Source organism: Eptatretus burgeri, chromosome 14 (genome assembly GCF_056783735.1).
Source record: "Eptatretus burgeri isolate ZD-2024b chromosome 14, Ebu_testis_v1, whole genome shotgun sequence".
Lineage (NCBI taxonomy): Eukaryota > Metazoa > Chordata > Myxini > Myxiniformes > Myxinidae > Eptatretus > Eptatretus burgeri.
The window spans coordinates 50372702-50395343 of NC_140974.1; the positions used below are offsets into that span (position 1 = coordinate 50372702).

At 42.7% G+C, this 22642-nt stretch overlaps 1 protein-coding gene across 6 annotated transcripts in view; it reads left to right on the plus strand.

Annotated features, from left to right (window-relative positions):
* The window catches only part of LOC147013161 (discoidin domain-containing receptor 2-like), an 83776-nt gene that overhangs the window by 48034 nt on the left and 13100 nt on the right, over positions 1 to 22642 (plus strand). For all 6 annotated transcript variants that reach the window (XM_085854778.1, XM_085854782.1, XM_085854777.1 and 3 more), the window contains 5 exons: positions 2532 to 2718; positions 17616 to 18012; positions 18159 to 18272; positions 18880 to 19037; positions 20632 to 20815. In XM_085854778.1, coding sequence (XP_085710904.1) covers positions 2532 to 2718; positions 17616 to 18012; positions 18159 to 18272; positions 18880 to 19037; positions 20632 to 20815 — 1040 coding nt within the window. The remainder of the gene's footprint in view (positions 1 to 2531; positions 2719 to 17615; positions 18013 to 18158; positions 18273 to 18879; positions 19038 to 20631; positions 20816 to 22642) is intronic.

The following is a 22642-nucleotide window of genomic DNA, read 5'->3' on the forward strand; positions in this document are numbered from 1 at the left end:
CCTCTCCCTTTCACAGATCTCCTAATGTCTCTGTTCCCCAGTTTGTCCTTTCCTCTCCCACCCCTCATGTATCCTGCCCCCCTTGTTGTGCATTGTGTGTTCGCTCTCCTACGAGCCTTGACAATGTATACAAAAAAACTAAAAAAGAAGAATACACCTTCCTCATTCACAAATCTGAAGAAACCCAATGACCTCACAAATATCGGCCAATAACCTGTCCACGAACAACATACAAACTTTTAACAGCAATCATCACAGAATTGATGCAGCACCACCTAACACAAAGAGCCTAGAGGCAGAACAGAAGGGATACAAGAGGGGAGGTTGTGTAACAATAGACCACTTACAACTAAACAAGGCCATACTTGAAAACTGCAATACGAGAAGAACCAAATTGTCCATCGCCTAGATTGACGATAAAAATGTTTTAACAGGTCTCATTCATGAATGATAAAGTGCATGCAAATGTCAAGATAAATCCCAAAATAAACATATCTGATTGAGAAAGCCATGGATCTATGGAAGACCATACTTTCAAAGAGACAGCCTTTTCCCCCTCCTGTTTTGCCTTGCTCTGGATCCACAAAGTAACCTCATTAATGACTAAGGATGCGGATACACCCTAACATCCAATAAAAGATTGTCCAAAGAAACAGGAAAGGTGACACATCCACTATACATGGATGATTTAAAACTCTTTGCACCGAACCATGAAAAATTGGCAGAACAACTGCAATTTGTGAACCGGTACTCCAACGACATCCAATTGGAATTTGGCCTAGATAAGTGTGCCAAGTGCACATTCGTGCAAGGTAGACCAACAAAAATTGACAACATAAAAATCGACCGAGATACCGCACAACAATACAGGAGCTAGACAATAAAGCATCTTACAAATACCTTGGAGTTAAAGAGGGACACCAAATTTGTCATTAAACAATGCGCAAAACAATTACCAAAGAATACCTGCAAAGAACACGGCTGATTCTGAAAACATACCTCTCGCCAAGGAACAAAATCAAAGCCATAAACCAACTAGCAATAACAGTGTTCCAATACAGCTGCGGAATAGTAAACTGGCAACAAGCGGAAATCAAAAAACTAAATATCAAAACAAGGAAATTCCTCACTGTCTAAAAAATGTTCCACAAAAATCAGTGCATTTTGAGAATGCATCTGCCAAGATGAGAAGGAGGTAGCTGCCTGATTGAACTCAATCGAGTACAAAGAGCGATGACTATAGGATTAGCAGAGTACGTGAAAAGTTCAACAGACTACCGAATACAATTTGTATACAAGCAAGAACGCAAGGTATTTCTCACTCACCTTGCAAAAAAACTTCCAAAAACATGTGCAAATAGAAGATGTCACACACCTAAACGAAACAGCAACAAATACAGCCCCAACGATTGCAAAAAAGACAAAAGAAAAGTACAAGATGAAATACGAACAGATATATAGTGACAACTAGGAGAAAGACAAAAGAGCAGGGAAATTAAAAAAAAAATGTTGGACAGATTGGAGATAGACAAAGAAGCTTCACTGGAATGGCTAAGAAGAGGTCAGCTCAATTGGGACGGAGAATGAATCATTACAAATGCCCAAGACCAAGGACAATACATGAATGGCTTTAATAAAATGGCAGAACTGAGCCAATTGGACAAGTGTAGGTTCTGCAATGTCGAAACGGAGAGCACGAGTCACCTCCTATCGGGATGTAAAAACAACTCATGTCAGAACAACTGTACACACAAAGGCACAACAAGGTATGTGGAGCACTCCACTGCCAGATCTGCAAAAATTTCAACATTCCAGTTCCACAAAACTCATGAAAACATGAACCAAAGTCACGAATTGATAACAAGGATATAACACTCACGTACAACCTGATGATCCCATCCAGCATGAACGAATGAACCAAAGCACTGCGACCAGACATAAAACTCAGATACAAAAAAGAAAAGAAGGCATTGCTAATTGAGGTTTCAGTACCCAGTGAGTTTAGTCTAAACAATGCAGAAATCAAGGAAATGACCAAATATCAAGACCTCAATAATGAAGTGCAAAGATCCTGGAAGCTGAAGGGTGCTGAAACTGTACCAGTGATAATTTGAGCAACAGGAATGACAAAGAAGAACCTTACAAAGATTCTGCAAACAATCCCTGGGGACATTACCGCAAAGGAACGACGATGGAAGGCTATCCAGCGCTCGGTGACGATCCTGAAAAGAGCCCTCGGAAACAAAACTCTGAGAACAACACAACTTCACAACTTAGGCCATGAATCACGATCCTTCATAGAAATGAAGGTGGATACTTCAAGTCCTGGGAGGATTCAGTTCCACCTTCTGAAACCCAAATTATGGAGATAACAACCAACAACAACAACACACACACACACACACACACACACACACACACACACACACACACACACACACACACACACACACACACTGAAAACCTCATCTTCCACTGCACAGACAGATGGGCTAACAAGCAACAACGTAACAGCTTTCTCCCACCTTCAGGCAAATGTATGGGGGCCTGGGCCAGTTGACGGACGGGGTGTGGGGTCGCCCGGATTTCCCATATACACGCGAGGCGAATGCACCACCTGGCTATGACTATGTTGGTTGGAGGAATGGCAGCCTGGAAGCTGGTGTACTGCGCATGGAGTTTGAGTTTGACTCCATTCGGAATTTCTCTGCTATCAAGGTACAGCTGGACCCTTAGCTACACGAATTTTTGAAAACAGAAAAAATGATTTTTATTTTCTGCTTTTGTATTAATTTCTTTGCGATGTGAATTAATTTTCCTGTCTCAATTGTTTTCATTTATTCCTGATGTTATTAATTAATTGCAAGAAAGTACACAAATCAAGTGCTCTTAGTTTTCAAAAACCATTAAGGTTTTTTTCCATCTCCAAACACATTTGTGAAAGTGATGGGGAACTTAGGAAGGAACAAACAGACAGCATACCAAGTGGAACATATGAACAAGGCAAGGGAAACAAGAAGGGCACTCAGTAGAGCGCATGTCTCCACCACGTAATGCCTGATCGACGAGAACATATCGGGCCCAAAATATTTTTGAAATATCATGCTATACAGTACTATATCGGTTTTGGCCCGATCTCTCAATGGTGAATAATCACTTAAAAAATTAAATAATTCTCATATCCAGATCTGGATTCGGATCTTCACCAAAATCTAATCAGTACGTCCTGGTCACACACCAAACCTGTCCACAAAGTTTTGTCCAAATCCATACAAAACTTTAAGAGATATCGTGCTATATATCGGTTTAGCACGATCTCTCAATAGTGAAAAATCACTTTAATATTATTCGATCCTGATCCGGATTCAGAGCTTCACCAAGACGGAAACAATTCCTCCTTGTCACATAACCCAATATCTCAACCAAGTTTCATCCGAATCCGTAAACAACTTTTTGAGATATCATGCTTTATATCAGTTTCGCACGATCTCTTAATGGTGAAAAATCACTTTAATATTATTAGATCCGGATCCAGATTCGGAGCTTCACCAAGAAGGAATCAATTCTTCCTTGTCAGGTCAGGTATGGGAGCATGTGCCAGAGCAGCACGTTGCTGCGTCCACTTTCCGCCGGTACCCCAGGGGCCTCCATCTGGCCATCCCCCAGGCAGATGCCTGGCCCATCCCCATCCCCTTGAGATGCCGATAAACCTGCTGCAACCACGAGGCACGTGGTCAGCACATTTGCCTCCTCCACTCAGGAAACTCTCTCGCTGAGAGAATCTGGTGAGCAGGATCAGCGTCAGGAAAACGAGCCACATGTTCATACAGCCGCAGCTGACGCTCACGGACTATGTAGATAACAATTCTCATTTGAGTCTCTCTCAGCAACCGCTCATTGGACACAAAGTCTGACCAGCAATAGCCAACGATTCTCCGAAGAGACCTGGTACCAAAGGAATTAAGTCTCCGTCTCAAATCCCTGGTCAGTGTCCAAGTCTCACATCCATAGAGCAAAACTGGAAGCACCAAGGACCTGCAGACTCGGACTTTCATCCTCCTGCACAGGTACCGGCAGCGACACGCCCCATTATCCAGTGAATCCACGACTCCCCAGGCCCGACCCAGACGTCTATTGACCTCCGGCTCACAGCCAGCAGAGACATGAATATCACTGCCAAGGAAAGTGAATCTCTCCACGACCTTAACATGCTCACCACAAACAGGCACAGACAGGACGGCAGCATCCAAGATGTCATTGAAAGCCTGGATCTTAGTTTTGACACAGGAAACCCGAAATCCCAGCGGCTCTGACTCCTCATTCAGCACCTCGAGGGCCCCCAAAAGGATTTATAAAGTCTCCGCAAAGATGACTGCATCATCTGTGAAATCAAGGTCAGAGATCTTGACATTCCCAAACGATGCACCACAGCTTGATCTCTCCAACATCCTCCCTAGAATCCAGTCCATACAAGTGCTGAAATGTGTGGGGGCAAGTACACATCCCTGACGAACTCCTGTAACAACTGGAAATAAGTCAGAGATGGTACCACCACACTTCACAGCACTCTCAGTGGCAGAGTAGAGTTCAGACATCAGATCGATCAGTTTTGGTGGCACCCCACGAAGACCAAGAATCCTCCAGAGGGTATCTCGATTAGGCTGCAAACAGCCCCTTCCGAAACTCTCGTCTGTGTTTGGTGAGGACCCGAAGAGCAAGGATACGGTCAATCGTTGACCTCTTTGGTGTAAAGCCTGACTGCTCTGGACGCTGGTGATCAAGCAGATGTTGGCGAACCCTGTCAATAATTATCCAAGCAAAGACTGTGTGCAGCACTGAGAGCAGCGTCACTCCTCGGTATTTGTAGCAGTATTGGCGATCACCCTTCCCTTTCCAGAGAGGGACAACAAGGCCCCTCTTCCAGTCAGTTGGGATGATGCCTGTGTTCCTGGCAGAGCACAAAACTGCATGCAACGACACGAGTGCAGCATTTCCACCAGCCTTGAGAAGTTCAGCATGGATGCCACAGATCCCTGGAGCTTTACCCAATTTCAACCGGTTCACCGCAGCCCGTGTTTCCACAAGCGAAGGTGGACCACAGTTGATTGGAGGGTCAGTAACAGGGATTGTATCACCCCTGACGACATTGTAACAACTCGACAGCTGGTGGATCAGCCTGGTACAACCACTCAAAGTAACCGGCCCAGCGGACCTTCACTTCGGACTCCTCTGCCAAGGGCCTACCACCCTCTGCTCTAACTGCAGTACACCAAGGGATGGGCTGGGATGAACGTAATGTGCGAATTCCCCTGTAAGCAGGACGAGAATCACCTGACCACAGGTGATTCTCGACCCCCCTCAGAGATTCCTTGCACATAGGCCTCCTTGTCCACCCTTAGCGCACATACAGTTTAACGCCTCAGCTCCCTGAACAGCTCAGCTCTGCCATTCAGCCTGGCCCCTGCGACTCTGGTCAATGGTCTCCAGTGTCCCTTGAGAGACCAAATTCTTCTTTGCCCGACGGTGAGTTCCAAGACATCCACTGGCAACATCAAGGACGGTGGTCTTGAAGGCACTCTCAACTCTACAGGACCTCCCAAAGCACCCAGACCCCCCAAATCTCCACTCAGCTTGTTCGCAAACTCCTGAGGTACCCTCTCATCCTTGAGCTTGCCAGCATCCAGCCTAGGCTGGGATGGTACCATTCTCCTGGATTTAAGGTGCAACTTCAGAGTTGCTACAACAAGCCGGTGGTCAGTATTGAGGAACTGAGCACTCCGGTAGACCCTGCAGTTCTGGATCATCCTCCAGCGACCATCAACGAGGACATAGTAAATCTCCTTTGCCACACCGCCAGCGTTGGAATACCAAGTCCAGCGATGAGCTTGTGGGCGCTGAAACCATGAACCAGCCACCCTAAGTCCATGACTTCTTGCAAAGTCAATGAACTTAATGCTATTCTGGTTCATAGTTCCAGACCCATGGGGACCAACACACGTCTCATAACCATCCCTATCGGTTCCAGTCGATGCAGTGAAATCCCCCAAGACAAGAAGTGTATCTCGTCTGAGGCACTGATCAACCAGAGACTCAAGCGTGGCGTAGAATGGGTCCTTCACGGTGGAATCACTCGCCTCACTCGGAGCATAAACAGAGACCAGGGAAATGACACTGAAGGAGTGATGAACCCTTAGTCTCATGATACGCTCGTTGACCGGTGTTACCTCAATTATCATTGGAGTCAGCTTATTGGACACAGCTGCAGCAACTCCTTGAGTATGGTAACCATCAGGGCGACCAGACCAATAGTAGGTGTAACCACCCCCCATGATCTCGCCGCAATCCGTTCTCCGAACCTCAGAGAGTGCTGCAATAATGATGTCCAAACGCTTGAGCTCAGATGATAACAGACAGGTGATCATCCTCTCTTCGGGAAAGGACATTCCAGGCACCCACCCGAAGGGACCACCTCAGGTTAACCCAAGGAGACTGCTGTCTGGTGGACAACAACTCAGCACCACTCCGCCACACTCTCCCGTAATCTGACCCGGGAATGTTACCCCGTGGTTTCCCTCCTATCATCAAAGATTTGGGGTCCCAAAGGCTTTGCCCCAATCCCGTCATCCGGTAAGCTGCCCTGCAAAGGGAAGCTGCACAGGAGGTACTCCCACGGAGTGGGTTTTCAGATTTCTTTGCGTTTTTGTGTTTTGTGGAATGAAGGGTTTTACGGTGGCCGGAGTGCAAATCCTGCCACCAACCTCCTCATAAAAAAGTAACCCAACTGCAGGAGGACGTCCGCAGACACAGTTGGGCACTAGATATGGATGGCTCTTGGCTCACAAGGAGCTCCTCCGCCCTTTGACAGGTTTTGTTTTTAATCCTGCTGGGTGTCCATATCCAAACACCCTCCTCACCAAAAACCTGGTGGGGGAGACTGTTTTGTTGCTGACAACCCGACCATGGAACAGGTTAGTACAGGTTTACATGATACCTGCAGCAAGTCACAAATCTAATCTCGCCTGACCTGACCTGACTGACACACAACCCTTGTCTCACAACCCAATATCTCCACCAAGTTTCATCTGAATCCGTCCACATATATATATATATATATATATATATATATATATATATATATATATATATATATATATATATATATATATATATATATATATATATATATATATATATATATATATATATATATATATATATATATATATATATATATATATATATATATATATATATGTATGTATGTATATATATATATATATATATATATGTATGTATATATATATATATGTATGTATATATATATATATATATATATATATATATATATATGTGTGTGTGTATATATATATATATATATATATATATATATATATATATATATATATATATATATATATATATATATATATATATATATATATATATATATATATATATATATATATATATATATATATATGTATATGTATATATATATATATATATATATATATATGTATATGTATATATATATATATATATATATATATATATATATATATATATATATATATATATATATATATATATATATATATATATATATATATATCGTTTTTGGCCCTATCTCTCAATGGTGAAGAATCACTTTAAAAATTCTAGTAGCCACATCTGGATCCGGATCTTCACCAAAATCTAATCAGTTCATCCTTGTCACACACTGAACCTGTCCACAACTTTTAGAGATTTCCTGCACACAAACAAACAAACAAATCACACACACAACCGACCAACACAATTGCCAAAATCCGAAGGATTCTGGCAATTAACAAAGAGAAACAGACACAAAGGGGTGAAAACATAACCTCCTTCCCCTTCGGTGGTGGAGGTAATGAGGTAGAGAAGTCGATAAAGGATGTGAGTAGAGAAAAAAAATAGGGTAAATGTGGAAAAGAGTGCTGTTGGACTTGTGGAGATAATGGGAATAGAAAAGATCAGGAAGAGAAAGAGGGGATATCACATGATGGCTACGGATCACCAATTTAAAGGAGTTTTAGGGAAGAACATGACAAGATAGAATTGGGTGGGGGGGGGGGATTCCACAGTCAGAAGATGAATGTCAACTGAGTGAACAGTTTGTTGAGACGAGGTGAAGGTTGCTGGCTGAGCGAGAATGCCCTGTTGGGGTTTGTGAGAGATAAAACTCTGAGAAGGCAGGTTGGGTAACACCAGATATGACTTGATAGAAAACTGGACTTCATAGAACACGAAGGGTCTTTTAAACTCTTGCTTCGCGTTTTGCACTGGAAAAACAGCACTCGATGCCACCATATTTGTCTGAACGTCTGTCTGAATACTGAATCTCAGTTACTCTGCCCTCAGGGAATGAGACAGCATAAATAATTTCCCAAGTACCATATTTTCCGGCATATAAACCGCGGCCGTGTGTGGAGGGCACCCCCGTTTTTCACCCTCAAACAAACAAAGAAACAAAAAAACTTTCCGGTGTATTAACTGCACCCATGTTTTGCACCTTCAAAATAAATGAATATATTGATCATTTTATTTTCTGATCTAGATCTAAATATGTTTGTGCATTAACTTTGTATGGAACAAAGTGACTGAGGTATCAACATGCTGACTCCAGGTCAGGTCAGGTGAGGTATGGGAGCATGCGACGGAGCAGCGCGTCGCTGCGTCCACTTTCCGCCGGTACTCCAGGGGCCTCCGTCTGGCCATCCCCCAGGCAGATGCCTGGCCCATCCCCATCTCCTTGAGATGCTGATTAATCTGTTGCAACCTTGAGGCACGTGGTCAGCCCTTGGCCTCCTCCACTCACGAAAATCCCCTGCTGAGAGAATCTGGTGAGCAGGATCAGCATCAGGAAAACGAGCCACATTTCCATACAGCCGCAGCTGACGCTCACGGACGATGCAGGCAACAAATCCCATTTGAGTCTCTCTCAGCAACCGCTCTTAGACACAAAGTCCGACCAGCGATAGCCACAGATTCTCTGAAGAGACCTGGTACCAAAGGAATTAAGTCTCCGTCTCAGATCCCTGGTCAGAGTCCAAGTCTCACATCCATAGAGCAAGATTGGATGCACCAAGGACCTGAAGACTCGGACTTTCGTCCTCCCTCACAGGTACCGACAGCGCCACACCCCACGATCCAGTGAATTCATGACTCCCCAGGCCTGACCCAGACATCTGTTGATCTCTGGCTCACAGCCAGTAGAGACTCCTCCGCTGAATCCCATGTCCACTAATTTCGTCTTACAGTCTTATTCTCATTTCAAGAAGTTGAAGAGAGAGGAGAGGATACCAGGAAGGTTTTATTTTTCTTTCTTATTTTAAAATATTTTTTTGTTACTTGAAAAAAGGAAGAAAAGGGATTGATATCGGATCATACATATTTCTTGTGGATTTGTGGCCCTGAAAAGGGCTGTTTGGGTTTGATGAAGCTTTTCAGATAAACCTGAGGAAATCCTAGTCAATGCTTTCCTCGTCAAAAACACCACATAACTCCTTGTCCGAATCAGGGTGGAGCAAGTCCCTGTCACTGTCCACGTTGCTGTCACTGTCATTTGCAGCCTCCTCCTCCCAAATGATGTCTTCCTCTGTGCCGTCCATGTCGTTGGAGATGCAGCATTTCAGATCTGCTCGCAATATTATATCCGGCGGTATCTCCTCCCACACCTTGATGATCCAGTCACAGATCATCGGAAGCTCGACCTTTTTCATCCTCTTGTTCTTGATCGTAGGTCTTCTCCCCGCTCATTATCCAGTCGGCCCAGCAGCGACGTAGCCCGTCCTTGTATGGCTTATTGATCGACACATCGAGGGGCTACAGGAGTGATGTCATCCCACCTGGGTTGACGACGAGATCGGTGTTGGTCAAACGGAGCAGCGCTTTGTTGTCGTCGGTTTTGTGACAACTGAAAGTATCCAGACCATGCGCACCCAGTCCTGGAGCAGTCCCTCATCTATCCACCCCTTCTGCTGCGCACGAACAATGACGCAAGCTGGAAACTTGTCTTTGGGCATTGTCTTCCTCGTCAACACGACACACGCGGGAAGCTTTCCACCATCTGCGGTGCAGGCGGGCATGACAGTGAATCAGTCCTTCTCGTTACCAGTAGTGTTGATCGTCACATTGCGTGCAAGCTTATTTGAGGTGGGTGCTCCATTATTAGACTCTAGCTATTGTGAATAGTTCTTCTTTTGGTGAGATACCAGGTGTTCTTTTTCTTCTTCTTCTTCTTCTTCTTCTTCTTCTTCTTCTTCTTCTTCTTCTTCTTCTTCTTCCTATTCCTATTCCTATTCCTATTCCTATTCCTATTCTTATTCTTATTCTTATTCTTCTTCTGCTCTTGTGTTTAATGGCGTCTTCGAGCATGACTTTATTTAATATCCACACACGGTACCTAAAATTCTGCACAAACTCTTAACCTGAACCGATTTTCAAACTTTAATCAGCGGAATTGAGCTTAACAACAGTTCCAACTGCTGAAAATGTGTTAATTTGGAATATAATTGAAATTCAGCAATGATCGTTTTTAAGACCTATTTTTTTTTCTGTTCTCATATATTAACCACCCTCCCAACTTTTACCTTTTTTTGACGATAAAAAAAATGCAGTTTATACACTGGAAAATACGGTACTCCTAAACTGAAGGTTTTTGAAAGTGCCAAAATGGTGATTTGTGTTCTGCATAATTCAATTGAAAACAAATAAAGGTTTTAGAAAAAAATACTTCAAAATTTACCACGGTTGGTGCAGTCTTTTTTACACCACATATAATTTTGAAACAAGTTTTCCTTGATCATAAACTGACGTTTGTGGACAGACAGACAAACAGAGTGAACCAATTGCTTTACCCTACATTTTGCTTTACATGGGTGGGGTAATAAAGTCTTGCGCATGAATCCAGTCACTACATCCGATTTAATTTGCCTGTTTATTTGCTCTGACCATTCTAATGAAGTCATCAAGGTCGTCAAATATTGTGATGGATGTCATCTCTGGATAACTCCAAGAGGACAGCATGTCTCAGAGTAGGGTTGGGCATACAACCATACTTTTTTGAAAGGAGTGTTTTTTATGGCCAAATTTCATGCTGATCACGAATCCGTTGAACTTTTTGACCTCGGATGATGTCTTACTAAGACATCATCCTTGGTATAACAACAGTGTAACAATGAAATAAACCAATGTCACCTGCAGGGTGACCCGTATCTTGCCAAAAGGTGACTACATGTGACTTCTTTAAGGTCACACTGAGGTGAACAGAGCTGCTATCCACCAGGAGCGACTCCTTGAGGAATATCTGCCTACGAGAGATTCCGATGAGAATCGTTCTACAGAGTAACCATGAAAAATATGCTTTTGCCTCATAACGTCACCAAATGACATCATAATGTCTCAAGCTTGACATATCTAGAAAGCACTCATCGAGGTGTTCAATTTGAGGTACTACACGATATGGTTCCTAAAACTTGAAAATTTGACCTTGGGGTCAAATATGTTTGACCTGAGGTGCTAACCATGAAGGTCAAGGGCAATCGCCACCAAAAATTAATCAGCTGAGCGCCAGACCATGAACTATATTCCCATGAAGTTTGAAGACGATCCGATCAAAATTACTCAAAAAATAAGGATTTTGTCGACTCCCGTGATTTGCGCCAAAGTGACCTTGACCTTTGACCTTGACCTTCAAAATTTTGTGCACTGAAAGGGACCTCTATAGGCTTCTGATATGCGAAGTTACAAAAATTTCCGATGATAACTGTACTCTGCAGAATTTTTTATACGTGATTACAGACAAACAAACAAACAAACAAAAAACATACAAGCTGACTAACATATCTTGCAAAAACTTCATTTTGGCAAGATAATAACAGCTTTAACTATGTGAGGATCTCTCTGGGACTCCTCAAATTTTTGATCTAGGATGATGTCTTACTAAGACATCATCCTTGGTCAAAAATTTCAACAGATTCGTGATCAGCATGAAAAATGGCCATAAAAAACACTCCTTTTAACGGGACAACAGAGAAAAAGTCGATGTGTGCCCAACCCTACTAAAGGCCCGGTCACACCTTGACGTTTTAGCCAGCAATGGCAACGTATGAAAATGTATGCAAAACGCTGCCTTACGTTGAACTTTTGATGTTTTTTTTTTAAGATTCGGACGTATTCATAACGAGTTGGTCGTATGCATAACGTATTAGTAACGGACACAGAACGTTTCGTTGTCTTATAGATAACTTATACCAACGAATGATTAGCGTGTTGTCGGCGTTCACAACCTATGCCCAACGATAGTCTAACTTATGCATAGCGCGCTGCACGTATCACCGACAATCACGTGGCGTAGCCTATTAAAAGGCTGCCGCACAACGATTCAAATCATAACCGCCGGAGAAATGGAAGTGTCAACATCGCAGTCACACCTTGGTGATCTTGCCAGCGTATGCCGACCTCTGAAAAATGCGTCTAAAACACTGGCACACGTCGGATACGGTATGGGTAAATTTGGTATACGTGAATAGAACGCTAAAGTACGCTATCATACGTCGTATTAAGTGGAGTACATCTTGTAATTATAGACGTGTTAAACATATTATGACGTACTTGCCGTATGGCACACGTTCCGCATGCGGTGGGAATAAGTTGTACACACGATATGCGATCGTTGATACACGTCGACAAAAGTTACTTGTGAGGTACTCATAAGTCGAAACATTCAAGGTAATGGTTAGTGTCAGTGTTCCAGACTCCCGGTTTTTTAGGTCATCTCTATCATCTCAGTAGAGATGACCTAATAACCCCAGTCTCGAAGTCCGTCCGTCCGTCCGTCCACAATCAAACCGAATGGAGACAAATAACCAATAGTGGAATGGATAGAGGTCGATGAGACATGCACAACGATATAACTTTCAAGGTCGTCCAAGGTCGAGGTCACGAGGCTGTCAAAGTTGCGAAAATCGTCGATTTCAAATCGTATCTCCTCCCTCATTTATCAAGAGAGATCAAATGTTATTAGTGATTCAGATACTACGGACTATTATCTAGAACAACACGAGCCATTTTTTTGAAATTTGCTCTCGTTCAGATTTTATAGCCCTTCAAACTTCGTTCTGATTCCCCGTATAGGCCGTTCATAAAGTACGTACATACAAAAATAAAAGTATTAAAAAATTAAGAACCGGGACTCTCCGAGACAAATATTACATTTGAAGCTTTTGTCAGATTTAACTAAAACAATGGAACACAACTTTATATGCACACTTACTTTCATTTATGACATTAACATTGTCTTGAATGTCAATTTGTACTTTTATTGTCATAAATGACGTGCTGTGATATTAAAAGAAAAAGGTAAATTACACCGCTAGGGACTACATCGTCATGGCTTACAAACATCGGTTCATAAGGAACTGCTGGCTTTGCAAGCGATTAGCAATGTATGAGGGGGGTGGGTGGGTGGTCACTTGCCTGCATACAGAGGGGGGGGTGGTTTTGAAACCCGGAAGTAGAGCGTACGTACTTTATGAACTGCCCCTATTCCAATCTGGCACAGAGTGACTTTCGACCTCTGGCAGAGATGACTGGCACTCCCGCTCGGGGGTATTTTTTTTTCTTCTTCTTCGGTATGACGGTGATGTTGACACTTCGATTTCTAGTGCGGTTATGATTTAAATCGTTGAGCGGCAGCCTTTTAATTATATTATATTATAACCGCACTAGAAATTGAAGTGTCAACATTACCGTCATGCCGAAGAAGAAGAAAAAAAAAAAAACAGGAGTCTGGAACACTGACGCTAACCATTACATTGACGTGTTTCGACTTATGAGTACCTTACAAGTAACGTGTGTCGACATGTGTCAACGATCGTGTAACGTGGCTACAACTTATGGCCAGCGTCATGCGGAACGTGTGAGTCATACGCTGGCATAAGTCTTAAAATTTCAAGCATGGAAAATTTGAGGACAACCGAAAAGTACAACGTTTAAAGCCAGCGTACTACGACGTATGGCAGTGTTTTTCGGCGTGCTCTCAATGTTATCAAAATTTACCCATAACGTATTCGACGTGTACCAGCGTTTTCCACAAATTTTCCAAAAATCGGCATAAGCTGGCGAAAACGTCAAGGTGTGACTGGGCCTTAAGAGACTACGATCGCCAGTCACCCCAAAACTTCCCACGCTCAGAGTCGTATTACCATAGGCAAAAGTCCGGGTGTGAGTGGGTACCGTGCCGGCGGTTATGCAACAGACTTTAGTCAGCCTCACAAGAGGAAACAACGTTGCATAACCACATCTTAGATCGAACTTGGATCATCAATCTGTACTGGCCAAACACCTCAGCAGTCTAATGCTGCTATCAAAACAGACGGAACTAGAAGGGCACTCAGTTGAGCACATACTTCCGCCACTGAATGCCTGATCCATTAGAACATATTGGGCCCAAAACATTTTTGAAATATCATGCCATATATCGTTTTTGCTCCCATCTCTGAATGGTGAAGAATCACTTTAAATATTAAACAATTCTTGAATCCAGATCCGGATTTGGATCTTCACCAAAATCGAATCAATTTGTCATGGTCAGACACCCAAACTCTCCACCAAGTTTCATCCGAATCCATCCACAACTTTTTGAGTCATCTTGCTATATATCATTTTTGGCCCTATCGCTCAATGGTGAAGAATCACTTAAAAAATGATTGCATCCGAATCTGGATCAAGGTCTACACCAAGATCGAATCAGTTCGTCCTCATCACACACCCAATCTGCCCACCAAGTTTCATCCAAATCCGTCCACAACTTTTTGAGATGTCCTGTTCACAGACAGACAGACAAAGATAAACAAGCCGGTAGGCGGACATGGGTAGTCGACTACCCAATAGAACCTGATGTGATGGGCCCGTTCGATGGGGAATGACCTGAGGATTAAGCACAAGAAAATTCATGATTCTCGCTTCAAGGGTTAATGCTGCAGATTGTTTTTTCGTTAAAATACCCCCACATTTAGAGGTTTTTTGGCCGTTGCTCGGCAACGGTGGTGTCCATGGCAACGGTTCTCATTTGCACACAACTAGGTCATGGTATGAACCTACCAACCAAGTTTCATCGAAATCGCCATTGTATTAACGGAGCACTGGACCGAACAGACACATACAGATAAGCACAGACAGACAGACAAACCTATCGACGGAAATACTGATAATAAGGGTAGGAAAAAAAATCTCAATTTTTTTTTTTCCTACTAGATCGACTATCCAACAAACAGACAGAGAGGGGTGAAAACATAACCTCCTTCACTTACATTGGTGGAGATAATAAGTCAGGACACAGTTTCTTGAGTATATGGCTTGAGTAAATGACGTTACCACGTCCCGGACAGTAAAACAATCAAATGATAAATATGTACAACAAGCCGGTAGGCGGACATGGGTAGTCGACTACCCAATAGAACCTGACGCGATGCGCCTGTTCGATGGGGAATGACCTGAGGATTAAGCATAAGAAAATTCATGATTCGGGCTTCAAGGGTTAATGCTGCAGATTGTTTTTTTCGTTAAAATACCCCCACATTTAGAGGTTTTTCGGCCGTTGCTAGTCAACGGAGGGGTCCACAGCAACGGTTCTTTCTCACACATAACGGACATACCATGAACCTCCCATACCAGTTTCACGTATATCTGACTCATCGTCTCTGAGATATAACGAACTTCGTTTTTTTATTGTTTTTAACCAGGGTTCATTCAAAGTCTATCTTCTCCGACAGTTTTCATAGGATCCGGCTGGAAATTTTTGACAATATGGCTGAAAGTACTGCCCACAGTTGCTCGTGGCCCGATTTTTGATTTTCGAAAAAATAATTTTTTTATGATTTTTCAAAAATTTCAATTTTCAAAAATTGATTTTTCAAATTTTTTTCTCTAACAATTTTTTTTGGGGGGAGGGGGGGTTGGAAATCACTTAAAACATGTAGAAATGCAAAAAAAATTTTTAAATATTTTTTCAAAATGGCCGCCATAGTGGCCATATTGGATGTTGGACCAAGTTCAAAATCTAATGGCATGATCCTTGGACCAGACCTAACCCCCCACCAAGTTTCGTCGAAATCCATCGGAGTTTTTTCCGTAATACTGTTCACAAACAAACAAACAAACAAAGGGGTGAAAACAGTAACCTCCGATCTTCGATTGCGGAGGTTAATAAGGGTAAAACAAATCTCAAAAAAAAAAATTTTTTGAAAATTCTTTTTTTTTCGACTAGATCGACGACTCAACAATGAGTCACAGCACGTGTACTTTCCCAAGTTATCCCCTCTGTGACAGACTCGCCTTCAGAACCTTACAAGTGACTTCTGCTACAGTATAGTTTGCTGGCATCATGCATCCAATGTGGAAGGGAGAGATGAGTGATTGACAACAAATGATGGGATGAGTAATTGGCAAATAATTATGGTATGGGTGATTGGCAAATAATTATGGTATGGGTGATTGGCAAATAATGATGGGATGAGCTATTGGCAAAGAATGATGGGATGAGTGATTGGCAAAGAATCATGAGATGAGGACAGAAATAGAGAGATGGAGATGGGATGGACCCCTGCACACCTAACACATTGGTTCTGGCTCCCACGTCCTGGCTAAAACCAGAACCGATCCACGTCCCACTCCCCTCCTGCTCCTCATGCAGCCGGCATTTCCCTGTGGACCAGTGACGTCACTCATGGCACATATTCAATACGTCTCCTAGCAGGATGCCGTATTGCTGTAGATGACACAGAGGGTCCAGCGATGCAGCTAACTAAACAGTTGTGGGAACATGGCGGCGAAGGTGTACAAGGGTGGAAGGTTAATAAATAAGGAAGAGGCAAAAGGACAGAAACAGAAGATGCAGGAAAGAATTAATAACGAAGAACGAATGATGTGGTGAGAAATTAATAGGCAAAGTGCAAAGGAAGGTGAAAGAAAAAAAAAACCACGAGCAAGCAAAGTGAAAGGAATGACAGAGAAAAGGATCAAAGGGCCCTCACGTTTGTGCGAATAAATCGAAACGAGCAGCCCAACAAACCCTGTCAAACTTCGACAAATCCGGAAACCCTCTCGAGAAAAGAATGCAGAATAAGGAAAATGGCATGGGATTTCTAACTGCACAATCACCATCCAGATTTAGACAGTGAAGCTAAACAGTATAACAATGAAATAACTGCTTTAACTATGTGAGGATCTCTCTGGGACTCCTCAAATCCACGACAACATTACAACGGTGAGACCCTTACTCAAACTTTCTTATAATATCAGCAATTTCACTCAAGTTGTCTCCAGATCACTTGCCGTCGTATTGTAAAATATTTCATCCACAAATATATTTCGAACGTAATGAGCAGTTGCATTATTCTAACTGATTGTTAATTAACGCATTTCATTCAATATCCTCAATGCACTTCAACTCTATGCGGTAGATATTCATCTTGAGCGATCGGCCATTTTTAGTTACAATTTCGTACAATTTAAGAATGTATACAAAAGTTCTGCTTGAATACATTAACTAATGAGCTCTTGTTTTTTTTGTTCTTTATCCAACCTGGCAGCTTCATTGCGCCACTATACCGTCCATCGGTGCTCACCCTGTCCACTCAGCCATCTGTGATGTTCGGCCTACCCCCGGTGCACCTTGGGAAGGCAGACCACTGCTTGCTGAGAAAGTAGAGGGTGAAACGCAGTGGAAAGGTGAAGAACAAGGACATGTAAAAGGACAGGGGGAACAAAAAGGACCACTAAAGGGAGGAGAACTTCGTGGAAATATGGGGGGATCAAAGGAAAAAGCAACAGACAGCAGCAAGAAACTGAATTGGAAAGAGATGCAGGAAACGAACGATGCACACTTTACTTCTCTCTTTCTCGGATATCGTAGCGGAATTGCTGTCCGATGCTTGTTTCAGCTCACAGGAACATGGCTCCTTCTCAGTGAAATTTCCTTCATCTCTGGTAGGCCATATTGACCCATCTTGTTTGACTTACCTTCACTAGCTTTGTTTTCTTTTCATTGTCATTCAAGCATCTTTTTTTTGTTTCATTAATTCATTCATACGTGCGGTTCTTTTTTAAAATTTGAATTTTTTTTTCTTCCTTAGATTTCACTCAGGAATATGAAACTGACCGTCTACAACCTTCTTTCATGGCTGAAGCAACTGTTACGGGTCCAACTCTTTTGAGTGGATCGTTCCCTGGTTCGGGAGTTACTCAGTGTAAGATCCAGTATCAACATTAGAGGTCATACGGCATAAACAGTACATAGTTATGTACATAAAGTTCACAAATTGTTTTCTTTTCGTTTTAAAAATGATTTTTCATCAAACACGACTCCTACTATAACTGCCCCGTTTATGCACTCCCTCATCTGGAGTTGACCAGGGGACGTTTTTGGCCCAAGTCTTTCAGAAACAGCCGGTAAAGCCTGACGTTCAACTGAAGGTGGTAGGAATTTCTAATTTGTTCAGGGTGCCAGTGATACCTTGCCTACTTTTCATGATAGACACCACTGTGAGATCTATAATGTCAACCAACGGTGAGTGCTGCCAGACGGGTCCCCTGGCTTAGCGTCCATCCAACGGACGGCGCACACATTCATGCATTGTTCTGCATGAGAAAACCAGGATGACAGTTTATAGCTTAATGGAGATTGAAACTCATGCTAGATAGCTCAAAGGAGAGTTTATCTGTGTTTTTCTAAGCTATCCAGCAGCCAGTCCTAATTATTTTTTCATGAAAGAGGAAAAATTATTTTTACTTTTTGCACATTTTGAAAGTGTTAGATGAAACCAATTCGTTTATTATTTTCGCTGTCGCTTTCAGTACCAATAGGGACAAGCATTACGGAAAGTGGGCTGTCACCAGAGCGCCCGGGAAACACAGCACTGCTCATCGGTTGCCTCCTTGTCATCATTCTGCTGCTTGTGGTCATTATTATCCTCATCCTGTGGCGTCAGAACTGGAAGAAACTTCTCGAGAAGGTGCCAGAATATTTCAGAAATAATGCTGCTTGACACCAATTCTTTGGAAGGAACCCACCAAATGTCACACTTCATTAATGGTCAACAAAATGTCCTACAAACAAGATACTGGTGATAGTCCAAGACACGCAATGAAAAAGCATAATGTGATCAATGCCAAAGTGGTGAACCAATGTAGAGTAAGGTCTTGCTCTATGCATGTTCAATATCTGCGGATTTGGAGTTATGCCATTAATATATTTCCACCAAAATTTAATACATGCGGGAAAAATTTTTAATTGGGCAGTTCACAAGTATACTACCTTAACTCTCCTCTTCTTTACTCTCAGGCTATGGCCCCTGGTCCTAGCACGATCTACTCTGCTGAATAATTATTCTGTACTTATTTTGTCCATAACTTTCATTATCTTAAACATCTCCATCATATTACATCATAACCGCCTCCTTTCTAGTATATAAAGCCCTGTCTCCTTCAGCCGCTCCTTATAGCTGAGTTTAGGTAGGCCTGGAATCAATCCAGTCGCCCTGCCCCTGAACCCCCTCCATGGCAGCTTTGTCTTTCCTAAGTTGTGGTGACCAAAACTGCACACAATATTCGAGATTGCACACAATACAAATGTAAATAAATGAAAATTTGCACGTGGTACATGCTTGAGAGCCTCTGGTATGCATTGCTGTCTGCGCTGTCGCTGATGATTCGCCAATAAGCGATGAAACCGGATTCAGCAGCTGAGGTGGTGTGTAGCATTGGGATTCTCATGTGCGTACTATTTGTGAATGTCTTCATAGCTGTGGAGGAACTTTGGGAAATGTTTGATACAACATTGCGCTTACCTTGGGTAGGCCTTCTTGGTTGCTTTACACAGCAGTGTCAGCTAGAGGAGCATGGGAGGGGTTTATATATATATATATATATATATATATATATATATATATATATATATATATATATATATATATATATATATATATATATATATAATAATTCCAACCACTCACTAACTGACTGACTGATATTAATATTCGGTTCCTTCTGGGTGTTTTTTTTCTTCTGGGAAAGCTGAAATTTTGTGTGCCGATGGACATTGAAGTCAATACACCGGGAAAAAATCACAGAACCATTGGAAAGCATCCATAAAATGAAAATACCCGCAAATAAGTGCAGCCTTGTTGTGCTCATCTAGCAGGAGGTCGGTCATGAAGCTTGGCTATCATCATAAAGCTTCTATTTATTATGAACCTACATATGAAGCATGGTTCGTTATTGCTTACAATGTGTAAGCATATCCCCACTCGTGTGTATACATTGAAAAATGTAAAACATTGGCATGTCTTGGACTGTTGTGAATATTTCACTCGTCGAGCTTTTGAAATGTCCCTCATATGTTCCTATATTAAATACTCTTGACTTGGCTCCACCACCCTTTTGTTCTAATATTACCTAAACCTCCCTTCTCTATTATCTCCTTGTACTCCATTCAAAACTGTCTTCGTTTTTATTTTTTTTTTACCATAATCTTTCTTTATTTTATTTTCAATGCTATCACTTTCCTTGTCTAATCTCAATTATTTGACCTCCCATGGTCCTCGAAAGGCCCCTCACCGTATCCTGGAGGAGAACATGGCTGTGCGGCTCTCACTTCCCAGTGAGGCAATAACTTTGCCACGCCATCGATCCCTGTACAAGCGTGTTCCGCCTGCACCACCTCTCCCACCCGGGTACCAGCAACCTTTGAATCTCCCTCACCGGCGAACAGATGGCAGCGCAAGTGATGGGGGTAATTCTCATTACATTCAATGTGTGTTTGTCTATCATTTTCTCTTAATTATCAAAGATGTAATTCAAATGTTTTTAACATGTATGAGGGGAGTCAGATAAGACCGGGCATCCAAGGAAATGAAGTTTCATAGTAATCTGATGGCTGTGATAGATATATCATTTTTCTTCATAGTCTCCTTGCTTTCCAATGTTTAACAGGATGGTATAGAGATAGACGAAGTGCACTTACCTTTAAGTTGTCTCATCTGGGTTTGGTACTCTTGCTTTGGTGAATAAATTAATCATAACTAGAAGGGCACTCGGTACACTCCAGACATCCGCCACGTAATGCCTGATCCATGAGAACATATCTGGCCCAATACATTTTTGAAATATCATGTGATACAGCACTATATCATTTTTGGCCCTATCTCTCAATGGTGAAGAATCACTTTAAAAATTCTACTAATCTGATGCGGATCCGGATCTTCACTAAAATCTCATCAGTTCGTCCTTGTCACACACCGAACCTGCACACAAAATTTCATCCGGATCTGTCTTCAACTTTTTGAGATATCCTGTACACAAACAAACAAATCGATAGAAAGGGGTGAAAACATAACCTCCTTCACCTTCGGTGAAGTTGTCCAAGAAATGTCATTCATTTCCCAGAACATCCACAGGATGACCTTTCCTGCCAATGGAGAGACTGAAAGAAGGGCAGTTGGCATGCTGCCATTCCATGCTTGCTCATTTGTTATTCGGTCAGTCCAATGTATGGTAGTGGACCCACGTTTTGTCTCTCGCCATTATACCATTCAGGAAGCCATCCCCTTCGGCTCGACATTGGAAATTGATGACTCCTCTTCTTCTTCTTTCTGTGGGGTCGCCACAGCGGATCATCCTTATGATCCGCATAGTGATTTGGCACATGTTTTACGCCGGATGCCCTTCCTGACGCAACCCTGGTCGCCTCTTACGACACAGGGATATGGTACACCTATTTTAACCGGGGTATACACCGGCCCAGTACACTGGTACTCACTTCGCCGACCTCGGAAGGATGACAGGCTGAGTCAACCCCCTGGTGTATTAATTCAGTGGCCCAACGGGGCTTGAACTCAGGACCTCTTGGATCCCAAGCCGCTGCCCTGACCTGACCACTGCGCCAACACCAGGCTGGAAATTGATGACTGTGCATGCCAATTGTTGGTTCTTCATGCGAGCAGTCAGCTGTCATGGATCCATCTCTGCACACACTTTGTTGAAACCTAGCACATCGTGCACAACAGGGTGTGGAACCGTGACTGATTATCCATCTTTTAAATTTTTTTGTATACAATGTCAAGGTTCATATGAGAGGTTCACACACAGAACATACAACAAGGGGAGCAGGAGACAAGAGGTGTGGGAGAGGGAAGATAAAAACAGTGGGGAACAGAGACATGTGATCTGTGGAAGGGAGAGGGGTGGGGTGGGGTACTAAACAGGGTAAATAAGATGGACACTACAGGGACTTTCAGGAAAGAAAGTAGGGAATTTGATGGAGGTGGGTTTGGGGTGGATTAGCAGGGGTTTAAAAGATTGTGGATTTCTATCGGGGAAGATAAGAAATGGTGGTGAACAGCTGTTTTGAAGACCTGGAGGGAAGAGTGGGATTGAAGAGGGTGTGGGAGTTTGTTCCAAAGGTGGGAAAAAAGAGGAATGAAAGAGTGAAGGTGAGCAGTGATTCTTGATTTTTGGTAGTTTTACTAGAAGGGGGTTGCTGGCGGACCTTAAGCGTTCTGCGGAAATATGGTGGGACAGATCGTAAAGAGAGAGGGGTGGCGAGGCGGAGAGGAGATGG